Source organism: Podarcis raffonei, chromosome 6 (genome assembly GCF_027172205.1).
Source record: "Podarcis raffonei isolate rPodRaf1 chromosome 6, rPodRaf1.pri, whole genome shotgun sequence".
NCBI classification, from domain to species: domain Eukaryota; kingdom Metazoa; phylum Chordata; class Lepidosauria; order Squamata; family Lacertidae; genus Podarcis; species Podarcis raffonei.
In genome coordinates, this window is record NC_070607.1 from 97,163,225 (window position 1) to 97,190,219 (window position 26,995).

Below are 26,995 nucleotides of genomic sequence, written 5' to 3' on the forward strand. Positions count from 1 at the left end.
AAGCACGCAAGGACCCTGAACTGTCGCAGAAGAAGCAGACGGCAACCCGGACAGCCACTGCACTCTTTGCATGTCCCCACCCTTTGGTTTACTGTATGGGTGCAAGATTGCAGAAAACACTACAAAGCTGCCCTCATTTTTACTGGGTAACACATTCCTGGAACACAGGGGAAACGCTAGGAACTGGCTGTGCAAGAGAGGGGGCGGGGACAGAAAAGCCCAGGGGGTCTTACAAAGAAATGCAAGGTCCCAAGGAGACAAAAGAGCACAGGAAGTTGTGGGAAGCAGACCCATAGCGCAGGAACAAGGGTACGAAGGCATATTGAGAACACAACACAGCTGGGTCAAAGTTGCCACCCACAAATGCTACCAAACTTCCTTCAAGAGGCAAGTGGCACAAGTCTTGCTGAGCCACTGGGAGAGCAAGACTGTGGCCCTATTCCTTTGGGCAAAGGAACGGCTTGGGCAAGCTCACTCCAATGCCTATGAGGCTGAAATATTAAGCTCTGTGGCTATTGCAAAGCACAGACCAATGGCTTCCCTCCAACAAGCATTGGGGTGAGGTAGAAGGAAGCTTCTTCTCAGGACTTGTTGCTGCTGGGCTGAAGCGTTGGCTTCTCTCAGCAAGCTCCTTTGTGCTTCAAAGCCAAGGACCAAGTGTCAATTGCAAGGCATTGTGGCAGACCTCAGTGCTGAACTTAGGTAAGCCACAGAAGTGGGGAGAAGCCCTCAAGCAACGAGCTTCCATTAACAGGTGAGGCCGTGGTCCACTCCCCTCCATCCCTGCGTATGCTTTGGGAAAGAGTGCTCACAAACACAGAAAAACAAGCCGGGCTGTTTGGGCTGCAGGACCCTTCTGACCCACGCTGAGATTTAAGGGAACATGACCTACAGGGCAGTCAGCTAAATTGGCAAAAGCAATCCATAGTCAGTTTTGCTTTCCCCACAGGGGAAGAAATGGAAGTAGTGAAGTGAAATCAGGGAGACCCGATTCCATTGTGTAAACAGTGTGCGAGCTGCGCCAGAAACAAGGACGGTGTTCCTGGCACTTCCTGATTTGCAATGGTGGGGGGTGAGGGGTGGGTGGGAAGACTTTTTACGGGTGCGTAAACACGATTCGGTTGGAATGAGTCTTAATGACGCGGCTCTGAAGAAAGGAAGTGTTGACTCTGCACGCACTCAGCACTGTGTGGGCGCAACCAGAAGAGGTGCTGTGGGAAGGGCAGCGGGCTGAGGCGCTGAAATGCAGAAGAAATGTTGTGCCCTAACGTGAGGCAGACCCCCGATTCAATCACCTCCTAAAGTGGAATGAGGACGGAAGCCCCAAGGAAGGTCAGTGTGATGCCTGATTTACCAAACAAACAAGGTTGGGGAAATACCTGAATTTCTATTTGCAGCAGCCTACACACTGTCTGGGACTGAGGCGCGCATCAAAGTCCGCGTGGCAGTTCCAGTCCACGCAGGCACTCCTCCCCTCAAGCCTTCCCAGACTACGGTAGGAAGGAGAACAAATCCGGGCACCTTTGCCGTACCCAATCCACACGCCGAAGGGAAGTCCCGTTCTTTCCCCGGCTGCCTCACTGGAACGCTTGGTGAAAACGTGGCAAGGTGGTTGCACCCAAGCCAGGAGAGAACATGGAGGGCAGCGAGTGAAGTGCTCCGAAGCCAAGGGAGGTCGCAGCTCCTGGCGCCTCTTGGGGTGGCAAAGTGCTGAGGAGTGACTGGGTCTCTCCCTGTGAATAGCCCATGACCAGACCCGCCGAGGACACGGGAGGGTTGCATGACGGGAGGTTCAAGGGGAGGAAGCCCAGGAGATGGGAGAAGTCCATGTTAGCAGCACAGAGAGCCTCAGAAAGCAGAGCGGGGCTCTTGGAGAGCAGAGTCTCCTCCAGGGTGATAGGCTGAGGAGAGGACGAGGATGGCTCACCAGGCACCAGGGACAGGCCTCCAGGGAGCTCTGCCAAACAGCTGTCCACCTCTGTTTTGGGGAGCTTGTCAGGCAAGTATGAGGTAGATCCAAGCTGGTACTTTGGGGGAGGTTGTGGTGGGGAGGACGACTCCAGGGGGTAGCTCATTCCCATTGGCAGAGGGTTGGGGACTAAAGAATGGGGCATTCCTGAGCTGGGCATGGTGGGGACATGTGCCCCATACATGCCCATTGGCAGCATCCCAGGGAAGCTCTTACTGTTCATCACATCCCGGGATGCCATGCACAAGACGGGGCTCAGTTCCTCTTTCACTGCAACGGCTGAGCTGCAGCTGAGCAGGCCTAGCATGTCCACTGGCTCCGTCTTGATCTTCAGCAGTTCTTGGGAGTGGCTCTTCTTCATGTGTCTGGTCAGGTGGTCTTTGCGGCCAAATCTCTGGGCGCAGTACTGGCACAGGAAGTCCTTCCGGCCCGTGTGTACGACCAGGTGCCTCCTCACATCTTTGCGAGTGTAGAAGCGGCGGTCGCAGTGGTCGCACGGGTGCTTCTTCTCCTTCACGCTGCCCGAGGGCCTCCGGGAGTGGGCCTTGAGGTGCTCCAGCAGGACTTGGGTGCTCTCAAACATCTGCAAGCACACTTTGCAGCTGAGATCGCCACTGGCGGCAGCATGCATGGCCAGGTGGCGCCGGTAGCCGAGCTTGGTGTTGTAGTTCTTGCCACACTCTGGGCAGTGGAGAGCTTCTTTGTTGGGGTCATGTGTCTGCAGGTGGTTGCGAAGGTGGTCCTTGCGGTGGAACATCTTCTCACAGTACATGCATTGGTGGGGCTTCTGGGCAGAATGGGTGGCCAAGTGCCTTGTGGGGGAAAGAAGCACAGGTTATAAGCAGCTTACTTGTGTCCCTGCCCCCGCCAACAGCACAATCACCACAAAAGCTGGGCAGGTTAGCTTGGGCAAGGAGATTCTCCTCTGCCCGGTTTTAAGAGTTATAGGAGTGAAGGAGAGCAAAGAATTTGACATTTGCCACACCCATCCGCACATCTTACACCATTCAGATCATAAATGGGACCTGGGGGGAGAATGCTATGGAGGCTTGTGTGGCGAGGTTTGTTGCCTTTCACCAGCAGCCCCAAACTTTTCATCTATGGCCACATAGTGTAAGTTATCCTTCCCACGCTTGGGAAACACTGCTCTAAAACAAACCCGTTCCATGGCCAAGCTTGAACCCGAGGCTGCTCCGTCTTAGCCCAACCCTCAAACCCAGGGGTGTCCAAACTTTTTTCAGAAAGGGCTAGATTTGATGAAGTGAACATGCATGAGGGCTGACCAAAGTTTTTGACCTTTTAGGGTTGAAGTTGTTGAGCTTCTTTTTGCAGTTTGCCCAAGGTGATAAACTGCAGCAGGGGCCAGATTAAACTGACCGGCGAGCCAAATTAGGCCCCCGGGCCGGACTTTGAACATGCCTGCTCTAACCCATCCCTCCTACATACCTGTAGAGCTTGTACTTGGAAGCAAAGGCCTTGCCACAGTGCACTTGAGGGCAGCCGTACGGTCTCTGCTCTGGGTTTGCTCTCAGCTTATCCACACTGGGGAAGGAGGCTCCTGACGGTTCGTGCTGGCATTTCCCTTGGCTCTCGCTTTCTCGGCCCTTGGGGCGGGGGACTAGTTTCCAGCCCGTCTCCTCCTCCTCCTGCTTTGCATCTTGAATCCAGTTGGGGACGCTGGTGAAGAATGCGGTCATGGCAGGCCTAGCAGAGGAGGGCCAAATGAAGCAGAAGTCCTGCCCTTGGGCATCTCACTGGTATAGTCACACCCACTGACAATTTTCAAAAGTTTCAGCAAGAAGAGGTTGCTACCTGGAATGATGAATTGCGTGATTAAGGGAAGTGAATGGACAGGTACACAGAGATGGTGGGACAAGACTCCAAATTTTAAATCTACTTTTAGGCACCAGCCCTATTCTGAGTACAGGAAAAGATTTAGATTCCTAGATGTCAACATCAACCTTTAAAGAGCACTTGTGACTTGTTTTCAGTTTCAATGTTTAAAGAAGAGATTATTACCACAATCTTAAATTCTAATGCGAGTGTATAATTATTGCAGCAACAGTGGAAATCTGTCTGCATTAAAAAAAAAAGGCTCAGGACACAGTCCAGTTCATCTTGAGGTTTCATTACTGACACAGTGTGTCTTGGATTCAGTGTATGACACTCCTTTTACTTTTGCAAATGCCTGATAAAGGAGATGGCATTTACCTTACCCAACACTTACCCACTGAACTAGTACACTGCTTTAATCAGGTGAGCTGCATGATGTAAGGGCAGGGGTGGGAACCTTTTCCAGTCTCAGGGACGCCTTGCCTTCTGGGCAACCTTCAGGAGGCAAAAGTGGAGAGAGAAACTCATGTAACTTTTACCTTTGTACATTGGGCTAGTTGCTGCACCCCCCCTCTCACACTTCTTTATATGATCTACCCAGGCCAGCAAGAGGCATAGCTAGCCAGGCAAAGCAGTGAGTGGGGGGGGGAGCAGGACCAGTAAATTCCCACTCTGCTATAAGGCCTGGAATACTCCCACTTGGCCGATGGAAATTACGCCGTTACAACCCAAATTCCAGAAGTGTTGGGGGTGACCTTTCAAAACCTGAGAATAAAGTATCTTGCCTGTTCTACCCCATTCCTTTGTTGATCTTCTAAATACAGGTGCCACTTTTTCAATTGCTATTAGGAAAATGTCTTTTGGGATGAGACGAGTGATCTGGGAGCACCAGCCCCATAGCAATGGAAGCCAAGGAGGTGGGGGGAAATACCTGATAACTGCTCAGCTGGTAAGACCACATGAACACTTTCTACAGCAGCTCTGAGATTTCTGAAGTATGTTAAGAACAAAAAAGTCACAGCACCTTAATGTCCTCATCTTGGCCTACTAGATACATAATTATTGGTTACATTTTACATCTGGGAAACTGAAGCATGCCCTTGTTTCTGTTTTGTCATTTACATTGTTAAATTTCAAATGCCTTTTGGGAAAGACTGGGCTACCGTACACTGTAAAGCACCACAACAGTGATGGTCCTATGTAAACACCACATCATTTTCAGAAGATGGCTGGGTCAGAGTTCTTCATTGTACACGCCCTGATACCTCTCAGCTGCTTTCTCATACTAAAATTACACCCCTCAACCAGCTTCAAAAGGAGGGCCACTGAAATGAAACAGCTTAGAGGCCCCAACCTCCTGACTATAGCCTCATCCCTGCCATTTCACTTAATTCATAAAGCTTACTGTTGATCCTTGTTCAAGTGACGTTCCCTACTCGCGTCACCTGCCGGAGGGATGCCAAGATTTATTTTTAATGTGATTGTTGTACTTGCACATCTGCCTGGGAATTTGGCAAGCCAACAGGGCAGGCTGCCATTCTGCTGGGGCCAAGTGTTTCCATCCAAGTAGGTCAAATCAGGACAAGGCCATGTGACCTTCTCAGGGAAGGTGGGCACAAAGCCAGAGCTCCAGCACTTTTCTCCTCTCATGCCCTTCCCTCTCCAGGCAGAAAAGAAACTGCCCATCAGCACTCTGGACAGTGAGCATGCAGAACCAACGGAAAGCCTTTTGCACATAGCCAAGGGCTCAAGACAGACCTGAGCGGCTAAAATGCTGTTTATGTGGCTGAGGCACATCGCTTCTACTGCATCCAAGACTCAGGGAACCCTCTACGAACAAACAGGTGCAGAAAGTGCTTAACCTAGTTTTATGGAAGAAGTGAGGATTGAAGGGGGAGAACAGGGCAAGCAGAGTTCACAGCCCTAAAATCCTATACACTCCTCTACTACAGGAAACTCCAAGTTTTTCACGTTTATTTTAAGGGGAGAGAAACGGAGTTCTCTATCTATTTTCTCTCTTGGGAACGGAATATGGGAGTCAGCCCCATTCCAAGCCATGATTACTGTCTCAATCAGGCCCAAAAGGGTCTGTTCTGATTGGCAGCAGCAGCAGCTTAGAGGCAGAAAAGGTCTTTCCCAACACCTCCCACCGGATCATTTTCACGCCAGAGGTTGATCCTGGAGCCTCCTGCATGCCAAGTACCCGCAGCGACACCACTGACCCTTCCCTCCAAAAGGCACAGAGGCTGGTGTCTTCCTAGCTACGACCCCCCCACACACACTCTGCCCTTCTTCAGCCCCAGGGCTCCTTCCACCAGTCCCGTCCCTGCTTCCACCTGCAACGAGGCAGAGCTGCACCTGCTCTTCCTGCCCGCCCCTTTCCCACCTTAGGTCTGGAAGCTCCTCGGGGCAGGGGACTGACCTTTGTTGTTGTTGTGGCTCTGTAAACGCGCGCACGGCGATACTGGAATATTATGGCCTATCTGAGGAGAGGGAGGGTGTCCCTAACATTGGAGGGGGGGGTTCTTATGCTGGCGCCCCGAACTCCATTAAACCCCCTCCCACGCATGCGTACTTTCGAGAAACCGTCCCCACCCCCGCCACTAATACACAACCCCTCAAGGCCGCTCGCTCGCTCGCTCACCCCCACCCCGCGAGTCGCTCCCCTCCGCTGGCTCGTCCCGGCTGGAGGAAAAGGCGAGGAAGACGTCGACGAAGGCGGGCCAAGCTCTTGTTGTGGTAACTGAGCGGGCGGCGGAGGCCCCATGACCGGAGGCTGCGGGGAAGAGGAACCGCTCCGTGGGGAGAAGGAGGCGGCGGCGGCTGAGGGGACTGAGGCGGCGGCGGCGGTTCGTTCGCCTTTATTTTCCTCTCGCGGGCTCGCTCGCGCCCCTCAAGGCCTCCATGGCGCCACATCCGGCCCAGACCGGAAGCCGCCTCGGCCCGGCCGCTCTGCCCTCACGAGCGCCGCCGCCGCCGCGGGGCGTGCCGGGAAAAGGGGCCGGTCGCCATGGAGACGGGCGCGGCCTAGCCCGGCCTAGCGAGGCAGCTTCTCTCCCGCTAAACTCTACGAGCCGAAGCCGCTTCTTCCAAGCCGGAGGAAGAGGCGGAGGGAGGCATGGCTGTTCCCGGAAAGGAGGCTGTTGGCTTCGCGGGCCTGCAGGTGCTGCTCGTCCTGTTCCACCTGGGCAGCGGAGGCGAAGGCGGCGGCGGCGGCGCCTGGGACCCGTCGGGATACTTACTCTACTGCCCCTGCATGGGTGAGGCGGCGGGGGGCGCTTCCTTTCCTCCCCTCCCAGGGCGCCACTCGGGTATCACCGTCCCCTCTCCGTCCCCCCTTTTCTCCTTCCTCTCGCAGGCCGGGGCTCTGTAGGCCCCCGGGGGCTTCGAGGAGCCTGAGGGGGCCTTCCCGGTGCCGTTGGACTACAACTCCCGTCATCCCTCACCGCGGACCGCGCTGGCTGCTGGGAGTGGAAGTCCAGCCGTACCTGCTTTTTTCAGAACTTACTCAAAATCAAGCAGATGTTTAAAGTGGAGATGGAGTATTAACCACACTTGCTGTCACTGAGAATCTACGTTAAGGTTCACTTGGGGTTTTGTTTGTTTGTTTTGCTGCATTCAGGGATGTAAAGGGGCAGCTGATGGATAATCATTTTGACAAATTCTGGAGGGTGTTAACTAGAGTTGAACTGAGAACAAAGCACAGCGATAGGGGCACATCTTGGACATATCTCGTGTGGAGAGCGGGAAACCGGTTTTATAACAATAATAATTTATTATTTATACCAGCATCTGGCTGGGTTTCCCCAGCCACTCTGGGCGGCTTTGAACAGAATATTAAAATACAATAGTCTATTAAACATTAAAAGCTTCCCTAAACAGGGCTGCCTTTAGATGTCTTTTAAAGATAAGACAGCTGCTTATTTCCTTCACATCTGAAGGGAGGGCATTCCACAGGGCGGGCGCCACCACCGAGAAGGCCCTCTGCCTGGTTCCCTGTAACTTGGCTTCTCGCAGTGAGGGAACCGCCAGAAGGCCCTCGGCGCTGGACCTCAGTGTCCAGGCAGAACAATGGAGGTGGAGATGCTCCTTCAGGTATACTGGGCCTTTGAGGCCATTTAGGGCTTTAAAGGTCAGCACCAACACCACGAATTGTGCTTGGAAGTGTACTGGGAGCCAGTATAGGTCTTTCAAGACCGGTAATATGTGGTCTCGGCGGCTGCTCCCAGTCACCAGTCTAGCTGCCTCATTCTTGATTAGTTGTAGCTTCCGGGTCACCTTCAAAGGTAGTTCCACGTAGAGCGCATTGCAGTAGTCCAAGCCGGAGATAACTAGAACATGCACCACTCTGGCGAGACAGTCTGCAGGCAGGGAGGGTCTGTATTAAAACTGTATTTAATGGAATTAATTTGGCAATGATTTGTAATACTGTAATTCAGAAAATCAATAAAAATAATTGACAGTGAAGTCCAGTCATACCTGGAGGCAGCAGATTCACATCTTTTTTCTCCTCTGTTCCTTTTACCTTTGTGTAAACAACAACAACAACAACAAAAACTAATAACCAACCTGTTGTTTCTCCTGCTGTGCTTTTTTGTAACTTGGGATGCTGCCTTGCCCTTAAGGTGGGTCGCGGTCCATCTAGCTCAGTGTTGCTTGCGCTGAATGTCAGCGGCTTCCTTGGGTTGCAAACCAAGAGTTCTTCCCAGGCCTCCATGGCCTTTTAAATTGTATGTGTGGAAGGCTGTTGTTGTTTTGTTTATTATATTATGTATTTTTGTGTTTTTAATACTGTAAACTGCCCTGTGGTCCTTGGATGAAGGGTGGTATCTAAAATTAATTCATATTAATGATAATATTGGGGATCAAACCTGGGACCTTGTGCATGCAAAATAGGTGCTGTGCAGTCGAGTTATGGCCTTTTACTAGACACTTTCCCCCTGTCTGTCAGATGATGGGTCAGAGGGACAAGTTCAGTCCTGCTGGGTGCTGCTGCACTAGTGTGTTTTCCACAGGGCAAAGCAGACCTGTGCTGCCAGCAGGCTTGAACCTTCTGCTCATCATTTGGTGAGCAGAAAGTTCCATCCTGCTGGTCGCTGCTTCACCAACATGTTCCTGGTGGGACTGCTGCCCTGTAGGTTATTGTTAGGTTACTGCATGCTACTATTGCATTATAGCTTAGGGAGTGACCTGCTTCTGGTTCGTGATCAACCTGCGGTGTATTGGACTCCTATGTAACGGTTCCCCATCTCTGCAGTGGAGTGCACCAATTAGAAGATAAATGTTAAAAGGCAAGAAAATAATACAATTGACTTAAAGTGTGTGTGAGAGAGAGATTGATTTAAAGACTGCTAAACTATTATAAGCTCCCAGGGCAAGCTTTCAATTAAGGAAACAGCAACTGTGATTTTTATTTCAGCTATGTAAATAGCCACTTGATTATTCGATATGGGTATAATTTGCCTCCAGGTTATCAGACGTCTCATTTCCACCTTCCTTGATACCACTTTCTGAGAGCTTCCCAAATAAATCCACAGAGGTCAGAAGTCTTGCTACCCAAGTATACTTTCTTCTGTTAGTCCTTTGTGCAATAAATTTCTTAAACTTTTGTAAGAGTTTCCTTTCTTGTTATTAGGAAGTAATTATTGGTTGCCATTGATTACTAGGGCTTTTTTATGGGGGGAGAGGACTTCTGCAAGCTTCTGTGGGTTGGGAATAGTTCCAGAGTCCTAACATTTATGCGACTTGCCTTATGCTTAAGCTTTGTGAACAATTCAACATAATGAAGGAAGATCTGCAGCATTTTGAGTTTGGCAGCCATGTAGTTCTTCAGTATGAAGTTTCCCTAGGCTTGTTGCTCTGCCCCAGCCTGGTGACTAAGAAACAGGTCTTTATGTTCTATTTCAAGGGAGATTTGGGAACCAAGCAGACCATTTTCTGGGCTCTTTGGCGTTTGCTAAAATGGTGAATCGGACCTTAGCTGTGCCCCCCTGGATTGAGTACCGGTATCACAGGCCTCCCTACACAAATGTAAGTAGTCCTGAGAACTTCTGAGGTATATTTGGGTTCTGTGCTTTTGGAATGCTAAGTACCATATTTTTCGCCCTATAGGACGCACTTTCCCCCCTCCAAAAATGAAGGGGAAATCTGGGTGCGTCCTATGGGGCGAATGCAGGATTTCGCTGAAGCTTGGAGAGCGAGAGGGGTCAGTGCGCACTGACCCCTCTCGCTCTCCAGGCTTCAGGAAGCTATCAGCAAGCCTGGGGAGCCCATGGGAGTTCCCGCAGGGCTCCCTAGGCTGCGGATAGCAGCCTGCTGCCCGGAGCGCGGGGCGCGCTGAAGCCGCGGCTGGGGGGGATATATTTTTTTTCTTTATTTCCCCCCAAAAAACTAGGTGCGCCCTATGGGCCGGTGCGTCCCATAGGGCGAAAAATACGGTATTTTCCCAAGGCCACACATAAGCAGGCTCAGTGAATAGGTCCTTGGAACAGATGAGTTAATTCTGCTGGTGTTGGGTGCTACCTACATTTTGTATACCTTGTACAAGCAAAAAAAAAAAAGTTTTCAACCATTAAGCTCTGGTCCCCCTCTAGTCTTTAATTAGCCAACTGCGGGTCTTGAAAGCTCTCCTGGCCTCTGCTTCAAGCTGGAGTTTCATGGATAGTGAAGGAGTCAATAGTACATCAAACCTGCAAATCTGACAGACCAGGGTAGACTAGGCTTTGGAAATACTTCAGCCCTTTACGTTATGCTGCTCGCTTTTCCTTCAGACGGTTGTGGATTCACTATTGCTGGAACAGTTATGTGTGTGGACAGGCTCCTAAACTCTGTTCTCTTTGCATTGCAGCAGCACGTTCCCTACAAAGAATACTTCAAGCTGGCGCCTCTCCTGGAGTACCACCGGGTCATCACTTTGGAGGAATTTATGGAAAAGTTGGCACCCATCCACTGGCCTCCTGGCAAGCGAGTGGCATACTGCTTTGAAGCAGCAGCTCAGAGGAGTGCTGACAAAAGGACTTGCCCCATGAAGGTAAGAGTCTTTCTCATCCCTGAGGTGCCTGGGCTGTAGTAAAAGCTCTGCTGCTGCCGTTCTTCTAAATCAAGAAAAAAGCACACCAAGAACTCAGGCCAGTATAAGTTTCAATAGTGGAAGTGGTCCCTACTCGCGAATCAATAGTCAATTGTAACAAAAACTAATCCATTCAAAAGTATGTATTCTGACAAGGATTACAAACTCAAACAGAGATTACAAATTCAAACTCATAAGGATATGTATAACACAATAATTTGTTACAGTATTAGAGATAAGAGTTCATGTTAGTCCATAGTCAGATTTGACGTGAAGATCTTAGTTTCAATCATTGAGCAGAAATCAATTATGGATCAGAAATTATGGATAAGAAACCAGGACAGGGCCCTGTTTCGATGTATCACCTTCATCAGCTGGAAGTATCAAACATTGCATGAAAATACATTTAAATTCTAAATTATCATAAATTATGAAACAGTATTATGCAACAGCTAGCTAGGGACCATGGGAGTTGTAGGCCAAAAACATCTGGAGGGCTGAGTTTGAGGAAGTTTGTTCTAGATAATGTTCTGTGGATCATTTCAGTGTGTTTGTATTTAACTTCATTTCATCCTCTCTATACTTGGAAAGCTTCGGGTAAACTCACACACAGGTTTCAGTGGGGGCGGGACTATGGAATATGGGCTGTGTCAGCTATGGAGCTTGCGGCTCCCGTAGCAACTGCAAAGCTGCCTGTTCCTCTGGCCTGCCTCACCTTTTGTCTGCCGCAGTGAACAAGCAGCTGCCTTTGCTTTTGCAGGATGGAAACCCCTTTGGCCCCTTTTGGGATCAGTTTGCTGTGGATTTCGATAGGTCGGAGCTGTTTGGAGGCCTCTCCTTCAGTGCCTCTTACAAGGACCACTGGATTCGAAGGTAGCAAGTGTCGCTTGGGGGTGCCATTGGGCGAAGGGCATGGTTAGGCACTGGGCACATTCCTCCATTGCTGCTCTGGCTTGTAAAGGGTTCTTGGAAATCATCATCATCATCTTTTATTTGTATCCCGCCCTCCCCAGCTGAAACCGCGCTCAGGGCGGCTAACGTCAGACATATAACTGTTGGGATGCTGCTAAGGAATCAGGGGCAATTGGCAAGCCCCCAGCTGGCTCCAGCCCACCGGCCAACGTGCCAGTCAAACTCCAGTCCTTGGTGCAGCATGAATCTGCAACCCAGAGCTTCAGAAGCTGGGCACGCAACTCAGCAGAGTAAACGCACAACAGAAGTGGCAGGGAGAGGCTGTGTAAAGCATATTTACAGGCAGTTTATTCAGCGTACACCAGGACAAAAGGAAAAACATGTCTTCTCCCTTTCATGTCCAAGCAAGCAGCATAAGCATAAGCAGCACAACGGAAGTTCCCAGCAAGCTGTGCTGGATTGTAAACAGACATGTGACATACAACAATTCCACACGTCTGTTCAGGTGGAACGGAATATCTTAACAATAACATTGGTATAAAATCAAACAATAATTAAATTACCTCCTAAAAAACAAGTCAGTATCAAATTAAAATCTAATTAGATGGCTTTCCGCAGGATTAGGGTTGGGAACATAGCTGTCTACTTTCAGATTTGAAAATAAGGGATCAGCAGCCTCGAAAATAAGGGATCAGCAGCCTCACCTGTCCTGGCGACAGTCTACGGGATATCTAACAATCCGGGATAGCAGCAGAAAGCAGCGGAAAATTGCGCTGGAATAAGAGAATTTCTCGCAAAAAAAAAGGGAAGGTTGACAGCTATGCTTGGGAACAGTAAATGCTCATCAGGCCCAACTGCTTACGCTGTTCTTATATGGGCCTGTGAGAATGCTGGGAGGCCTCTTTCATACTAGTTCTTATACAAAAAGAGAAGGGGATTCAGGCTGAGCCCTGACCAAAGGCATGGCAGAACAACTCTGTCTTGCAGGCCCTGCAAAAAGATGCCAAATCCCGCAGGGCCCTGATCTCTTGTGGCAGAGTGTTCCACCAGGCCGGGGCCAAGGCCAGCCTAATCTGCCTGAGGCCCGGAATCTCCAAGATGTTGTTATTTGCAGACCGTAAAGAAAGATGGACAAGTATCCTGCCTTTCCACACGGGTGGCAACCAAGGTGATTTAACAACAAGAAAACACAAAAACAGACAAAATATAATATCAGACAAAAACTGAGCAAATAAAAATGCCTTGATAATAACATTACATTTTCCATTGAGGATGGGATAAGAAGCAGTGGCATATAGCAAAATAGGGGTCTTTCTGGTTCCTATTTTTGGGAGATGACCATCTGGGTCCATTAGACTTTCCTCTAAATCATTTAGGAAAAAGCTAAACAATGTGGGGGCAAAAATACAGCCCTGTCTCACTCCCCTTGCCATCTCAATACAATCTGAAAGTTGGCCCTGCAACCCACAGCTAACCTGCAATTTGCTATCACTGCACAGAGCTTTAATGAAGAAGAGTCGCATAACGGTCTTTGGGTGGTATGTGTTTTGTAAGAAGAATCCTTGATCTTGGGCAGTAGAACTAGGAAAGACACCTCCAGCTCTGAGACCGTAAGACACTGCTGCCAGTTGGCATGCGTAGGGCAAAGGTCTGTGACAGTATTAGGCAGGTGCATGCATGCATAACTAAAGTCTGCTTGCTTAGTCTGTTGATTTTTCAGAGATTGCTGCCGTAGTTTAAAATACAGGGAGGTGCACTTTTCAACTTCTTTCCCCTAAGGAGGCCCGCCTAAGCTCCAGTATGCAAATATTTGGGAGGTGATGCAAGTGTCTGGGGAATTAGGAAGTTCTTATGAGCTGAAGAGCATGACAACAGAAATGCAAAATACAGATTACCGTATTTTTCGCCCTATAGGACACACTTTTTCCCCTCCAAAAATGAAGGGGAAATCTGGGTGCGTCCTATGGGGCGAATGCAGGCTTTTGCTGAAGCTTGGAGAGCGAGAGGGGTCGGTGCGCACCAACCCCTCTCGCTCTCCAGGCTTCAGGAAGACATCCGCAGCCATCCGCAGCCTGCTTCCCGGAGCGTCGGGCGCCCTGAAAGCAGAGCGCCCGGCGCTTCGGGAACACCTCCACAGCCTAGGCAGCCCTGCGGGAGTTCCCCGCAAGGCTCCCCATGCTGCGGATAGCAGCCTGCCGCCCGGCGGGTGGGGCGCCCTGAAGCAGAGCGCCCCTCGCGCCGGGCATACATCCGCAGCGTGGGGAGCCCTGCAGGAGTTCCCCGCAGGGCTCCCCACACTGCGGATAGCAGCCTGCCGCCCGGCGGGTGGGGCACCCTGAAGCAGAGCACCCCTTGCGCCGGACAGACATCCGCAGCGTGGGGAGCCCTGCAGGAGTTCCCCGCAGGGCTCCCCACGCTACGGATAGCGGGCGGGGCGCCCTGAAGCAGGGCGCCCCTCGCGCCGGGCAGACATTGGCCAGCCCCACAAGCTCAGGGGACAGCAGGGAGGCACAGCGCCGCCATCCCGCTGTTCCTCGACCTGGTTCGGTTTCCCCGACCTGCTTTTGGGGGGGGAAATAAAGGGGGAATTTTTTTCCTTTATTTCCCCCCCAAAAAAACTAGGTGCGTCCTATGGGACGGAGCGTCCTATGGGACGAAAAATACGGTAATTTTATTTGGGTTAGCATATTCTTCATAAATCTTGTTAGTAATTCATCTCTTTGCTGTAGGTGTGTTTAAAAAAATTTAACTAGAAAAAAGCATTTGCATTAAAAGTTCTCAACAGTAAAAACTGAGCAGCACTGGTGCGAGCAAACATGGCAAGTTGTAGCTCCTGTTGATCTTTCCACTGTGTCTTTTACTAGGTTTCCCTCCTCTGAACATCCTGTTGTGGCTCTTCCGGGGGCCCCAGCCCAGTTTCCAGTTCTGGAAGAGTACCGGTCCCTGCATCAGTACATGGTATGGTCTGATGAGATGGTGAAGAAAGGCGAGTCCTATATTAATTCGTTCCTGGTCAGACCCTACGTGGGAATCCATTTGCGTGTCGGTTCAGACTGGGTATGGTTCTTACATATACTTCCATGGGGACTGTAATGTGGGCAGGGCTGTAATAGAGTCTGACTGGCAGCTTCTAGCTCCATATGAATAAAAAAGGGAGAGGGTGGGGCTGTTAAGAGCATATGCTGGTTCAGAACAAAATCCTACGTAGCTCAGCATCCTGTTGCCTACCTAGGGCCATCCTGCCTCTGGGAAGCTCATAAGCAGGAGTTGAGATCAGGTACCCTCTCTCTGTTTTCTTCCCCAGCAGCTGGTGATATTCAGAGGCATGCTTTCTCTGATCCTGAAGGGGTGTACACATTGTGACTTGCAGTTACTGACAGCTTCTTGGATACTTGAACTAGACTGTTTGGGGATGGGAATATAACTGAAACTAACAACAATAATAATAATACATTTTATTTATACCCCACCCTCCCTGGCCAGAGCCGGGCTCAGGGTGGCTAACACCATTAAAAGCACAGTAAAAACATAATAGGGGGGAAAGAGAGAGAGAGAGAGAAAATATTTAAAATACATGTTAAAATGCAACTTAAAATGCAGCCTCATTTTAAAATAGCCGATAAATCAAGACCATAAGGGGAGGGAAACATAAGGGTCAGACCGAGTCCAAACCAAAGCTCAGGCGGAAAAGCTCTGTCTTGCAGGCCCTGCAGAAAGATGTCAAGTCCCGCAGGGCCCTAGTCTCTTGTGACAGAGTGTTCCACAACGTTGGGGGCAGTATTGAAAAGGCCCTGGCCCTAGTTGAGACCAATCTAACCACCTTGCGAACTGGGACCTCCAAAATGTTGTCATTTGTGGACCTTAAGGTCCTCCGCGGGGCATACCAGGAGAGGCGGTCCCGTAGGTACGTGGGTCCTAGGCCGCATAGGGCTTTAAAGGTCAAGAGCTGATCCTGTACTCCACCAGGAGCCAGTGCAGCTGGTAAAGCACTGGATGAATGTGATCCCGTGGCAAGGAGCCTCCATTAGCAATGTGGTTTTTTTGCCTGCTTTGGCTAGCTGTATGGAATTCTCCATTGCTATAAAGTCCTCCTACCTTTGTATGATGCTCTGTTTCTCACCACTTCTACCTGTGTGTGATGTTCTGTTTTTCTCCTCCCCCTGCCTTAGAAAAATGCATGCAATATGTTGAAAGATGGCACTGCTGGGTCTCATTTAATGGCGTCGCCACAGTGTGTGGGCTATGATCGGAACACCGCTGCACCCCTTACCATGGATATGTGTCTGCCAGGCCTGAAAGAGATAAAACGAGCGCTAAGACTCTGGGTGAAGAAGACAGATGCAAAAGCTGTGTACATCGCCAGCGACTCTGAACCTTATACGAAGGAAATACAGCAGCTTTTCAAACAAAAGGTAATGTCCTGCTGGAGCAATGAGTAGTTACTGGTGGTGCAAACTTCACTGCTTTTCTCTCTCTGGGTGTATGCACTGGAAATATTCATATCTTGCCTTTCTTCTCAGACGGAGGAATCAGGGGGGCTTACAGCAGGGATGGGCAGAAGAAAGTTTGGGCTCTACTGGGTCTTTGAGTGATTTGGCAACACAGTTCTTTTGCTCAGAATATACGATGTGGTTGCATTAGATATAGGGTAGCTGAACACTAATTCGGAAATCATTCAGGTGACTTTCCACATGGCAAACCAGAGGTGAGACATCATGGTGGTTCTTGAACCAAGGACTGTAAGACAGAATGGCCCCGTCTGAAAGATACTCTGGGAACCTGAAGGCGCTATAGAAAGGTGGAGCTTGATGAAACAAGTTCAGGTGGAGGGATAGAGTGAGTAGATAGACAGCTTGTGGCAAACCCCACGTCTGCTTGTGTCTGTTCACTTTCAATCACTGGGCTCTGCTTGTTTTCCCCTTTTCAGATAAAAGTGGTGTACCTGCAGCCTGAAGTGCCCCAGGTAGATTTGTACATTCTCAGCAAGTCTGACCATTTCATTGGAAACTGTGTTTCTTCCTTTACTGCCTTTGTGAAAAGAGAACGCGATGTGCATGGGAGACCCTCGTCCTTTTTTGGCATGGACTATCCACCCACGTCGCGGGACGAATTGTAGCCCCTAGAGGAAGAGATGCCTTTCGACCCACTATTTGCATACAGTTCTCATAAATACAAGGTCTCCCTCAAAGCAAGCACTGGATATATCTGGATTCTACAGGTTCATCCTCATGGCAATCCTTGAATATTACTAGAACGTGACCTGAAAGGAGAAGTGGATGACTTCCAGGAAACATTCCCTCCTCCCACAGTTGTGGTTCAAATAAGCAAACCCACTCCCGTTCCTCTCTTCCCCTTTCTGTGCTGTCTTGCTACCTCTTCTGGAATTAATGACTGGTCTGGTGCTTCCTTAATGCACAGTATTCTCAAGACAGCTTGTTCACTGACAAGAAGTGTTCTGACATTAAGAACTGGGAACCAGCAGATACGTTCTCAGTTGTGCAACCGACTGACATTTGCCTTGTGTGCTTTTGTTTTCTGAGCTGCCAAATGGATTCAATTCTCATTCCTCCTTGCTGGGAGTGGGGAGACTATAAGCAAATGATTTTGCTATCAGCTGTGACACGTTATGGGACTTTCACAGGAGTTTTAGTCCTAATAACTCTGGTGCCCTGTGGACCAGTTCTGTTTGAGGCAATTCCCAGGTAGCATAGAGATACTTTTTTTTTTTAATCCTATTAAACAAGAGCCTTTTATAGCAGTTTTGTATTTTACAAACTGGGCAGTCTAAGCACTGTACACAGTATAAAATAGAAGTTAAGAAATAATCTCCTTTTTGAAACACCATAATAATTCGTAAATCAAATATTATGCACCTTTTATTGGGCCCATTTGCAACTTCGCTGAGAGCTCAGTGCATCAGTTGCATTTTAATGGCTTGTGGTGGGTCAGCAATCATGTCTTTCTGAGCTCTCTATTCTGGAAACCCAGCCTGGCTGCCGTCTTGAAACTATTTTGTTGCATTGAGCAAGGGGTTGGACTAGGAGACCTCCAAGATTCCTTCCAACTCTTGTACACTCATTCTTTGAGCATCCTTTTTATGTTTAGAAGCTGTGACCTTTTAAAAGTCTCTGAAAGGAATAACCACTTGGTCCACTTTGAATTTCAGATGTTTACTTTTGAGTCTCTTGAAAAGAGGAGCCAACAGATAATGGATCTTGATTTTTTTGTTTTAAAGTGTTTATGCACTTTTCTCTGCATAATTGCTCTGAAATCATGATTCAGCTTTCTCACTGTACATCTGAACTATGCTCACTAATTTACCTATTGAGTTTTCCCACAGAAAAATCCTCAGGCAGGAGATCTGCAAACTGTCAGGTTAACCTAGTTCATGTTATGTTTCCTCATCATATCAGTAGTAACTTTCTGTGGTGACAGTGCAGCATCTTGCCCTCTGATAATTATCTGCTCCTGTGCATTCTGAACATCAGTTGACAAATTGTCCTGGCTGCTGACTGCAAGCCTGAACTATCCTTCCATCTGCACTCTATATTAAGACTGAATATGTTGTGCTGGGGGAAATAACTTTCTGGAGCTTTCTATTTGCTTTATTGGGCTTAAATTGCACAGACAGCATTTTTAGCCTCTGTATCTTCCTTTTAGGTGTTGATGAAACAATCTTGCAATAGCAGGATTGAATTGCAAATGACCTTTTCCTAGGTTTGGTTGCTTGTGGTAGCAGCATTGCCTCCAGTCTCTTTTCTGTCTTCCTCTGCCATCTTCTGAAAAGACTCTGGTTCATAAATGCTAACAGTTTCAGCTGACCAGTAAACACTTTTATAAGCAGCAACTTTGCAAGTTTATTAATTTAATCACTACCTTGCATCACTTACTTTATTGATAGCGAATTATCACTGGCAAGCTACAAATCTGAAAACCAGCATTGTATTTGCTGGAAAGGTCTTTGCTCATCTTTATGAAGTACTGAAGAAGTTTGTTTAAAAGTTCCGTCTTAAAAGGTATAGAGAAGCACTAGGCTTGGAAGAGAAATGCAGTTCCTGTGTTTTGGTAGATTCTGCAGTGAAACCATGTGTTCCAAAGCTACCTGTAATATGGATGATAATGATGGTGATGATCAAATGAAAAAAAGACTCTCAATAGATTGTCCAGAAATATTTATGAAGAACAACAAAAAAACCCAAAGAAGGCTGAGGCTGTGACAGCACATGGAGATGATCTCTGACTTCATCTGTTAGGTGGGATCCTCCCTTCTGCTTGAGCTTCTGAAAGAATACAGTATTTTGATTCCAAAGATCAGTAAGTGCCACAATATTTCCGTCTGGAGCAGCAAGAACAAACAGTTACTCTTCTGCAATTCGTCAATAAGTATAAGAATATAGCAATTTCCTTGATGGATCAGGCAAAGGTCCACCTTAAACCAACCTTTTCTTCCCAACAGCAGCCATCCAGAAGACAATGGAAGGGCCTGAAGGCAGCAGTTCTCCTCACCAGCTCATCTCCATCTTGTATATCAAGTTATATTTCCATATGCAAGTTCTGATTAGCTGTTATGGCTAATGGCCGTTTGTAGATTTCACCTCCAAGAATCTGAAAAAAAGCTGTTTTACTGCCTGATAAACCCATGGATAGCTCCACATATTATCAAAGGAAGTTCCAGAGATTCAATTATGTCCTGTGGCAAAACTTACCTTTTTTGTCTGCCCGGCAGTAGGTGGTTAGGTCTGTTTTGTTAGACGAACCTGGGTTTCCAGTATTATGAGAGGTAAGGGGAATCTCCCTTTTTGCTCTCCACACTATTCATAGTTTTGTAAACTCTTTATCATGTATGCGAAGTTACTCTGCAGTTCATATATTTATATATAAAGACCATTGTCTCTTAGCCAGCCCTGAAGCATCAACATTCGTATCTGGAGGCTTCCTAATGGGCATGAGAATCCTCTGTGCTATACCTTCAATATATCTTGCCTCTTTGTGGGAGGAAATGCCAATCTCTGGTTTTAAATGCAGCTAATGAAATATTTTTAAGGTGGCAATCCTGTACACCAGGCTTCCTCAACCTCGGCCCTCCAGATGTCTTGAGACTACAATTCCCATCATCCTTGACCACTGGTCCTGATAGCTAGAAACATCTGGAGGACCGAGGTTGAGGAAGCCTGGTGTACACCATTATCTGGAAGTAAGTCCCAGTGAATTCAGTGTAGATACTCATAGGGCTGTGCTATTAATGATGTTGACCATATGGAATTTGCAGGGGTGCAGCTACACCGTGCCATGAGGAGGCAATTCATCCATGGGGTGCAGCCTCACCAGCATTTGTGTACAGTGGTACCTCGGGTTACAGACTCCGCTAACCCGGAAGTAGTACCTCAGGTTAAGAACAGTTTCAGGTTAAGAACGGATCTCCAGAACGAATTAAGTTCGTAACCAGAGGTACCACTGTAAACTCCATTTATGTGGCTGGCTCAGAATGGAGGACATCTGGGGTATTTGTGTGCTATGCACAATATCAGAAGCCATGTTTTACTTTTTAAAAAAATTAACTGATGTACAGAGGATAACTTTGTGATTTTCATTTTCATAATAAAACATTAATCTTTCTCTTGAGTGTTTTTATGACTTGAAACATTCCTTCTAGCTTTGGCTATGGTTAACATCCACCTGGTGAAACCACGTGCTGATGTTTTCTCCTTTTAGAAAAAAGGAAGTTGTTGGCCCAGATGGCTGCCTTTCACTCTTCAATTTAGGGATCTCCAAACATAGAATCTCCCTGCCATGGAGCTGATTAGGCTTATGCCATCGGCAGAAGGACCCAGCTTAGAAGTGAGGTCATGGGCTCTCTCTTTCCACACAAGCTGTGCACACTTCCAAGCATCTGTTTTTAAAAGCAACAGATTCTTATGCAGAGTGGATTAACCAAGAACTTCTTTGCACAGTTGAAGATTTTATCTGACTGCCCAAGAACTGTTTTTCTTCCATTGCATTTAGTAGTAATAATAATAATAATAATTGCCTCGAACAATTTGATTTTTTCCAGACAGATAATCAAATTCTAAATGGAATGAAGTTCTTTTGATTTCTGTTACTTGCAAGTCAGCAGTTTAGGGCAACAGCTTGGGCAGTGTTGACTTAAGATTGGCACATGGGGCAATTCACCTGTTAAATAGTGTCAGTTGACCACCTACTATTTGAGTGTAGTTCTTAGAACGTCATCCTGTAAAGGGCAGCACACCACCTTACTTCATTCAAGTGTAAAGTTGTTACCTTTTTTTTTTTTTTTTTTCAAAATCCTTTATTAGGCATATCACACCTCACATTAACAAACAAACATCATATACAGACTGTATAAAATACGGGCTCAGCGAACACAATTTATCCCAGTCCTATTCTTGACTCCAAAAAATAAATCAATGTACATAAATAATATAATACAACACAGCAACATCACCTACCATTAAAACCACTAAGTCTCTTTATCATGGCCCATTCTTTCTTCATGGACAGCACTTAAAAATTCAGCCGCTATTAAAGTAATTTGATCATCGCTGTCCGCCAGCAGGTCCTGAACAGTTGGTTGTGTAAAAAACTGTCCATTAAATTTTAGGGCCTCAAATAATTGTCTTCTGGCATAGCTGCCAAAATCACAGGAAAAGAATATATGCTCTAGAGTATCGGGTTCCTGTTTTCTGCATTTACAGAGACGCTCTGATTCTGGGATAGCTAAGTATCTTCCTCTCACTACCGCCGAGGGAAACATGTTAAATCTGGCCAACATAAACAGCCTACACGATTCATGTTTCTTCAGATTTGTCATGTATCCCTTTTGGAAATCTCTACACAAAGGGAGATTTAGGTGGATAGGAGAGCAGGTGCTGCGCTTTGCAACCTCAAGCATGGCGAGAACACTTTTTTCTGTGAGGGTCTTCCTGATAATTTCCCATATATCTTTGGGATCAGAGATTTCAAAATCAGTTAAAGTGAGCCCTATCGAATCCAGTTTTCTCCTACAAATCACTGATAGATTGTAGATTGCCCTATCACTTAAAAGATCGTAAAGTATAGTATTAGGGGATAGGGCTCTATAATGGAGGAAGATCCAATATTTCAAGGTCCTCAGCCATGCCCTTACTGATAAAGGCAGTATTCCCAGCTCACAACATATTGTTTCATATTTTACAGAGTTTGCAAGTCCTAATAATGACCTCAAAAGGGATGCGTGAAATTTATCCAACCTCTTGAGGTCACCTGAAATCCACACTGGTGTGCCGTATAGAAGTTGGGCACAGAGTTTCATGTCAATCACTTGCAATACAGCTGGAATAAATCTGTTTCCTACTGGAGAAAAAAAATAGGATTTAATATGGTGGGCTGTCACTTTGGCCTTAGCTATTGCAGCACATATATGTGTATTCCAATTCATATTATTTTTGAATGTGATTCCCAGATAATTGAAGTGCTTGACTTCCTGTATTAGATGTCCATTAATTATACAGCCTTTTGGGTTCCCTCTCTTTCTGAATTGCATAATCTTTGTCTTATCATAATTAATTTTGAGATTATTGAGAGAGCAGTAGTTTGAGAAACTCTTAAATAATTTTTTTAAACCCAAAACAGAGAGTGAAATAATTACAGCATCATCTGCATAAAGTAATAAAAAGAGTGGGCTATTGTTTAAATAAGGAGTATGAGTGGTTGCGTTTTGAAGAAATAATGGTAGGTCAGATAGAAATAAATTAAATAGGGTAGGGGCCAAGATACAGCCTTGCCTAACTCCTCGATTATTCAGAATAGGACCTGCAAGTCTACCATCTTTTGATACTTTAACATATATTTGATTATTAGAATGTAAACTTTGAATCAGTGTAAGTAGATATGGGTCGATACCAAGGTGTTCTAGTTTAGTCCATAGTTTATTGCGGTCGACCGAATCAAAGGCACTTTTTAAATCCACAAATGCCACAAAGAGTTTTCGTTTATTTCTCATGACATATTTATCCACAAGATGACTTAACACTAGACACTGGTCAAGAGTTGACGAGCCTGCCTTAAAACCAGCCTGCTCTTTACCAGGTAGACCTTTTGTCAGCATCCATTCTTCCAATTTAATAAGCAGAGATTTGGCATAGATTTTACTTATGCATGGTAACAAACTTATAGGCCTGTAGTTCTCTTGGCAATTCCTATCACCTTTTTTAAAGATTGGTACCACTATTGAGTTGTTCCACGACTTAGGTACAAGAGCTGAGTGATAGATAGAATTAAAAAGCGGTACAAGTTTATTGGCCCACCATTCTACATCTAATCTCAACAGGTCTATTGGAATGCCATCCATACCAGGTGATTTCCCTTGCTTAAACGAAAAGATTATCCTTTTCATCTCCTCAACAGTAATTTGAAATTGTGTGGTTTTTGCCGGAGAAAATTTAAAATTTTCCTTTTTACAAACTTGGTGATCATAAAAAACGGCAGTAAAATGTGAAATCCAAGCCTCATCGCTTATATTAGGGAAATCAATGATATCTTTTATTGAGAGAAGTGACCAAAAAGTTTTGGTATCTTTAATTTCTAATGCAGTAACAATTTTAGACCATTTGGCTAGTGCGAACTCAGATTTTTTTTCCAGGAGCATGTTCTTAAAAGCTTTTTTCATTTCAAAATAAGTCTTCCAGAGACCTTGAGAGTTGGTAATATAGGCTTCTTTTAGACAAGTTCTAAGTTCTTTCTTATAGTTAATGCAATCTTTATCAAACCAGTTATACTTATTTGAAGGTTTGTTGCTGAACTGAAGGTCTAAAAAAGAAGAAAATAAATCCTGGATAGTCTTATAATAACAATCATTATCCTCTAGGGGCATCAAATTTTGGTTAGCCACAGGTTCAAGAATAACTGGGTTATTTTCAAATACTGCTAATAGATCCTCCCTATTTTTATCACTTATATAAACTCTTTTGGCATAGATAGTCTTATCAATACTAATAAGAGGACTAATATCATTATTTCTAGGATTCATGTACATCTCTAAAACTATTGGGAAGTGGTCACTTTCTGAGCGAGGTACAACTGTAAAAGAGGCAACTTCATTTAACATTTCAACGGAAACTAGAGAATAGTCGATTACGCTCCTACCCCTTTTGGAGCTGAAGGTAAAATTTCCTGGAATATCCGGCCACATTGAGCCATTCAAAAATGAGAGGTTAAATTCTAAAACCAATTGTAAGAGTTTTCCTCCCGCTTTATTAATAATGATGTCCTTTGAATTCCTCCTTATTCTCAATGGAAGAGGGGCGTCTTCAGCTAGATTTGAGACATAGTGTTTATAGAGAGCTGTATTATCTGATCCAATTCGAGCATTGGTGTCTCCCATTACAATCAGGGGGATATTTGGGGATTTACTACGTATTGAATACAACTCTTCAGAGACTATATTCCAACCATAATCTGGTCTAATTTCTAACTCTGAGGGAGGAAAATATATATTTAAAAGAAGAATTTCCCTGTAAACAATGGAAAATGATAATAGTTGTGCATACTGTCCAATATTTCTGATATAATTAATTTTAAGGTTAGAGGACTGTTTGATACCACAGATCAAACCAGCTTTAGGGCGACCTTTTGTTGACATTTTAGTAGCAGGTAAATTATAAGTAATAAAATTAGGAATATTTAAAGGTTTAAGAGACCAGGTTTCCTGCAGAAGTATTATATCATAAGACTCAAGAAAATTTATAAAATCAGAATCAGCTAATTTACATGAGAGTCCAGCTACATTCCAGGACATAATAGAAAGAGTTTGGAGAGATCTTTGATTTAAGGGTGCTAGTGAGGTATGCGTGGTGCATTCCGGATGTCACACCAAGTTCCTCTGATTCTTACTATTAGCCCTTTCATCGGGTTCAGATAGTTCAGATGCTAATTCGATGATGTTTAAAGATGTATTCAGTATGCTCACATTTGAGGAGGGTGGAATGCTAAGATTGCAACCTGGCGCACCCATGCTGGGGACTTTATTTGGGGAGCCCAATTCAGTCTCATTTAATTCTCTCATTTTATCCCATGCTAATGTGGTGACCAGGTTTGCCTCTGAGATGGGTTGCATGCGAGCTGGGTTATAGGAGGGGCGTTTCGATTCCAAGATCTGAGAGGATGGATTCATCTCCGCAACAACCAATTGGCGTGGGGTGACGGAGGGTTTCCCGACCCATAAATCCAGCTCGTGACGATAGAAGCATGAAGCCTGATCGGGGACATAATCAGATATGTTTTGGTTGTGTGGTCCCAGTTGGTCCTTCGTCAGCTTTGTCAGACAAGAATGAAGGTTATTCAGTCTATCGAGTATTTTGTTCTGAGTTTCTTGGGGGACAGCGCAGTAGGAGTTAATTAAGTTATTTTCAAAACTATCGAACCCGTTACCTTGGCTCGCCTCATATAAAGTCCCAGGAGAGTCTGGTCTTAGAAGATCATTAGTAAGTGACTCTGGATGGTGATTAGGCGAGTCCTCATTGGCTTTTATATCAATTAAAGTGTGGTATTCAGCCTTTTGATGAGGTGCTGCAGTCGAGGATTCAGGACTGGGGAATAGTGGGATAGGAGAGGCCTCATTTTTAAAGTATCTTGATATTTTTACACCACTTGTCTTTAGGTGTTCTCTGTGTTTATATATCAGTTTTGCCAATCTCCGATCATGGAATGTAACCACCGCCCTTGCAAGCAAGCCATCAAAATATAGATATTCCACTTTGTCCAACTCCGAGGGATTACTCAAAGTACCTGGCATGTATGCCTTAAGGAAGTTCAGTAAATGGACTTTGCGATCCTCTTGTGATATAAATCCTGGAGGCTTAGGATAGCTTGAAAAAACAAGCTTGTTTTGAAGCAACACCAGCTTCCAGTTCTTATTTGTTGGAATGCTCTCCTTATTGGATTTGGAGTTGTCTATGGTTAAAACGTAGGACCATGGGTCTTGGGGCAATAAATCTTGCTTAGGGCTTGGTGGTGGAGCATGCGCTGAAGGTTTTAGACAATCCAGAGCTTTATCAGCACAGACGTTTGGGGGCAAATCTTGTTTAACTGACTTCTTGGCTAAAGACTTCACCAGGTTCCCTCTAGTCCCAGAGGCTGTTGTACTCTCAAGTAGGTTAAAAAGCTTTTTAAAAACCATTTTTTTATAATGCACTGACTTAAAATTTTTTATGTTTTTACTTTTTTTAACATTCTTTACAACTATGGGTCTTCTTTTACAAGCATTAGCTCTGCAGGCTTTCTTACCCTTCCTTAATGAGCCACTCCTACAGAGGGTGGAGGCGAGGCCATGGTTACTTTCTGAATCTGCAGTCATTCCGACGGGTTTTCTCCAGAAAGTTTTACAGGAGTCAGCCATGATCGTAAGAATTTTTGTGCAAATGTCCAGGTAGGACTTTATGGATTCAATGTCCTCGGTAAGGAGCACCAGCCATTTGATGATTGAGAGACCCTCTTCATTTGTCTCATGGGAATGAGGATAAGAGTCTTTCGAAGGTTCATTGTTTCCCGAGGCCAATTCCGAAATTTGTTTTAACATTAGTTCCTCCATTTTTTGATCTAACGATGGTTCGGGGGGAACTTGGGATTTGGCTTTCAGTTTCGGGGATGCCTCATCGGCTGTATCGAGGATATTTTGTGTTGCTTCCAATATATTCAGGCTTTTATCACTGCTTTTAGTACACTCCTTTCTTTGCATAACCAGTCCTTCACTATGGCTGTAAGAGAGATTGGTAGGAGAGAGTAGAATTTCTCTTCCCTTCTTGTTCTTGTTCTCACTCATTTCAGTCGTTTCCTCATTTGTTCCACATTTTGCTTTGTTCATGCAGAAGCGAGTGATTTTTGTTTGCGCATTCTTTAGAGTGGTTCTTTTAAAGGTGGGTCTTACAGCCTTCAGAGAAAAGCCTGAGGTTTTGCAACCACTTCTGGTCACCACCATTGTTTCTTTAAAGTTGTAAATTATTTCTTTATTGTTGTAATAAACACGCTACAATGCTCAGCTGCATTAAAAGTTCACAGCAGGTTTCCTTCAGCTATTAGCCTTCCTTATCACTTAAAACAATGATAAAACACTCAGTGTATCTTCTTAAAAAGTTACTTTTTAAAAAAAGTTAGTAGGGGGAAAGAAACAATGGCCGCTAGGGCAACTCACTTTCCTTTTTCCGCTCTGCATATAGCTT

General features: G+C 46.0%; 2 protein-coding genes across 7 annotated transcripts; one reads left to right on the plus strand and one right to left on the minus strand.

The window, feature by feature from the left end:
- Positions 1-1,233: 1,233 nt before the first annotated feature.
- PLAGL2 (PLAG1 like zinc finger 2) lies at positions 1,234-7,087 on the minus strand. Of its 4 annotated transcripts, none has more exons than XM_053394695.1 (4): positions 7,045-7,087; positions 4,197-4,297; positions 3,416-3,781; positions 1,234-2,781 (listed from the first exon to the last, which is right to left on the minus strand). In XM_053394695.1, exons 3-4 carry the CDS (start codon positions 3,664-3,666, stop codon positions 1,578-1,580), a joined length of 1,455 nt encoding a protein of 484 aa, XP_053250670.1. In that variant the 5' UTR covers positions 3,667-3,781; positions 4,197-4,297; positions 7,045-7,087; the 3' UTR covers positions 1,234-1,577. The 4 variants fall into 4 exon arrangements, with proteins under 4 accessions (XP_053250670.1, XP_053250668.1, XP_053250669.1 ...); XM_053394693.1 differs by lacking the exon at positions 7,045-7,087 and adding an exon at positions 6,447-6,543; XM_053394694.1 differs by lacking the exon at positions 7,045-7,087 and adding an exon at positions 6,453-6,530.
- Positions 6,695-20,398, plus strand: POFUT1 (protein O-fucosyltransferase 1). 3 transcript variants are annotated; one of them, XM_053394698.1, is made up of 7 exons: positions 6,695-7,062; positions 9,715-9,832; positions 10,650-10,832; positions 11,632-11,744; positions 14,648-14,840; positions 15,953-16,195; positions 16,711-20,398. In XM_053394698.1, the coding sequence occupies exons 1-7, from the start codon at positions 6,707-6,709 to the stop codon at positions 16,897-16,899; spliced, it is 1,395 nt and encodes a 464-aa protein (XP_053250673.1). In that variant the 5' UTR covers positions 6,695-6,706; the 3' UTR covers positions 16,900-20,398. The 3 variants fall into 3 exon arrangements, with proteins under 3 accessions (XP_053250673.1, XP_053250674.1, XP_053250675.1); XM_053394699.1 differs by having other exon boundaries at positions 6,817-7,062; positions 9,711-9,832; XM_053394700.1 differs by lacking the exon at positions 6,695-7,062 and adding an exon at positions 9,175-9,341 and having other exon boundaries at positions 9,711-9,832.
- Positions 20,399-26,995: the final 6,597 nt, after the last annotated feature.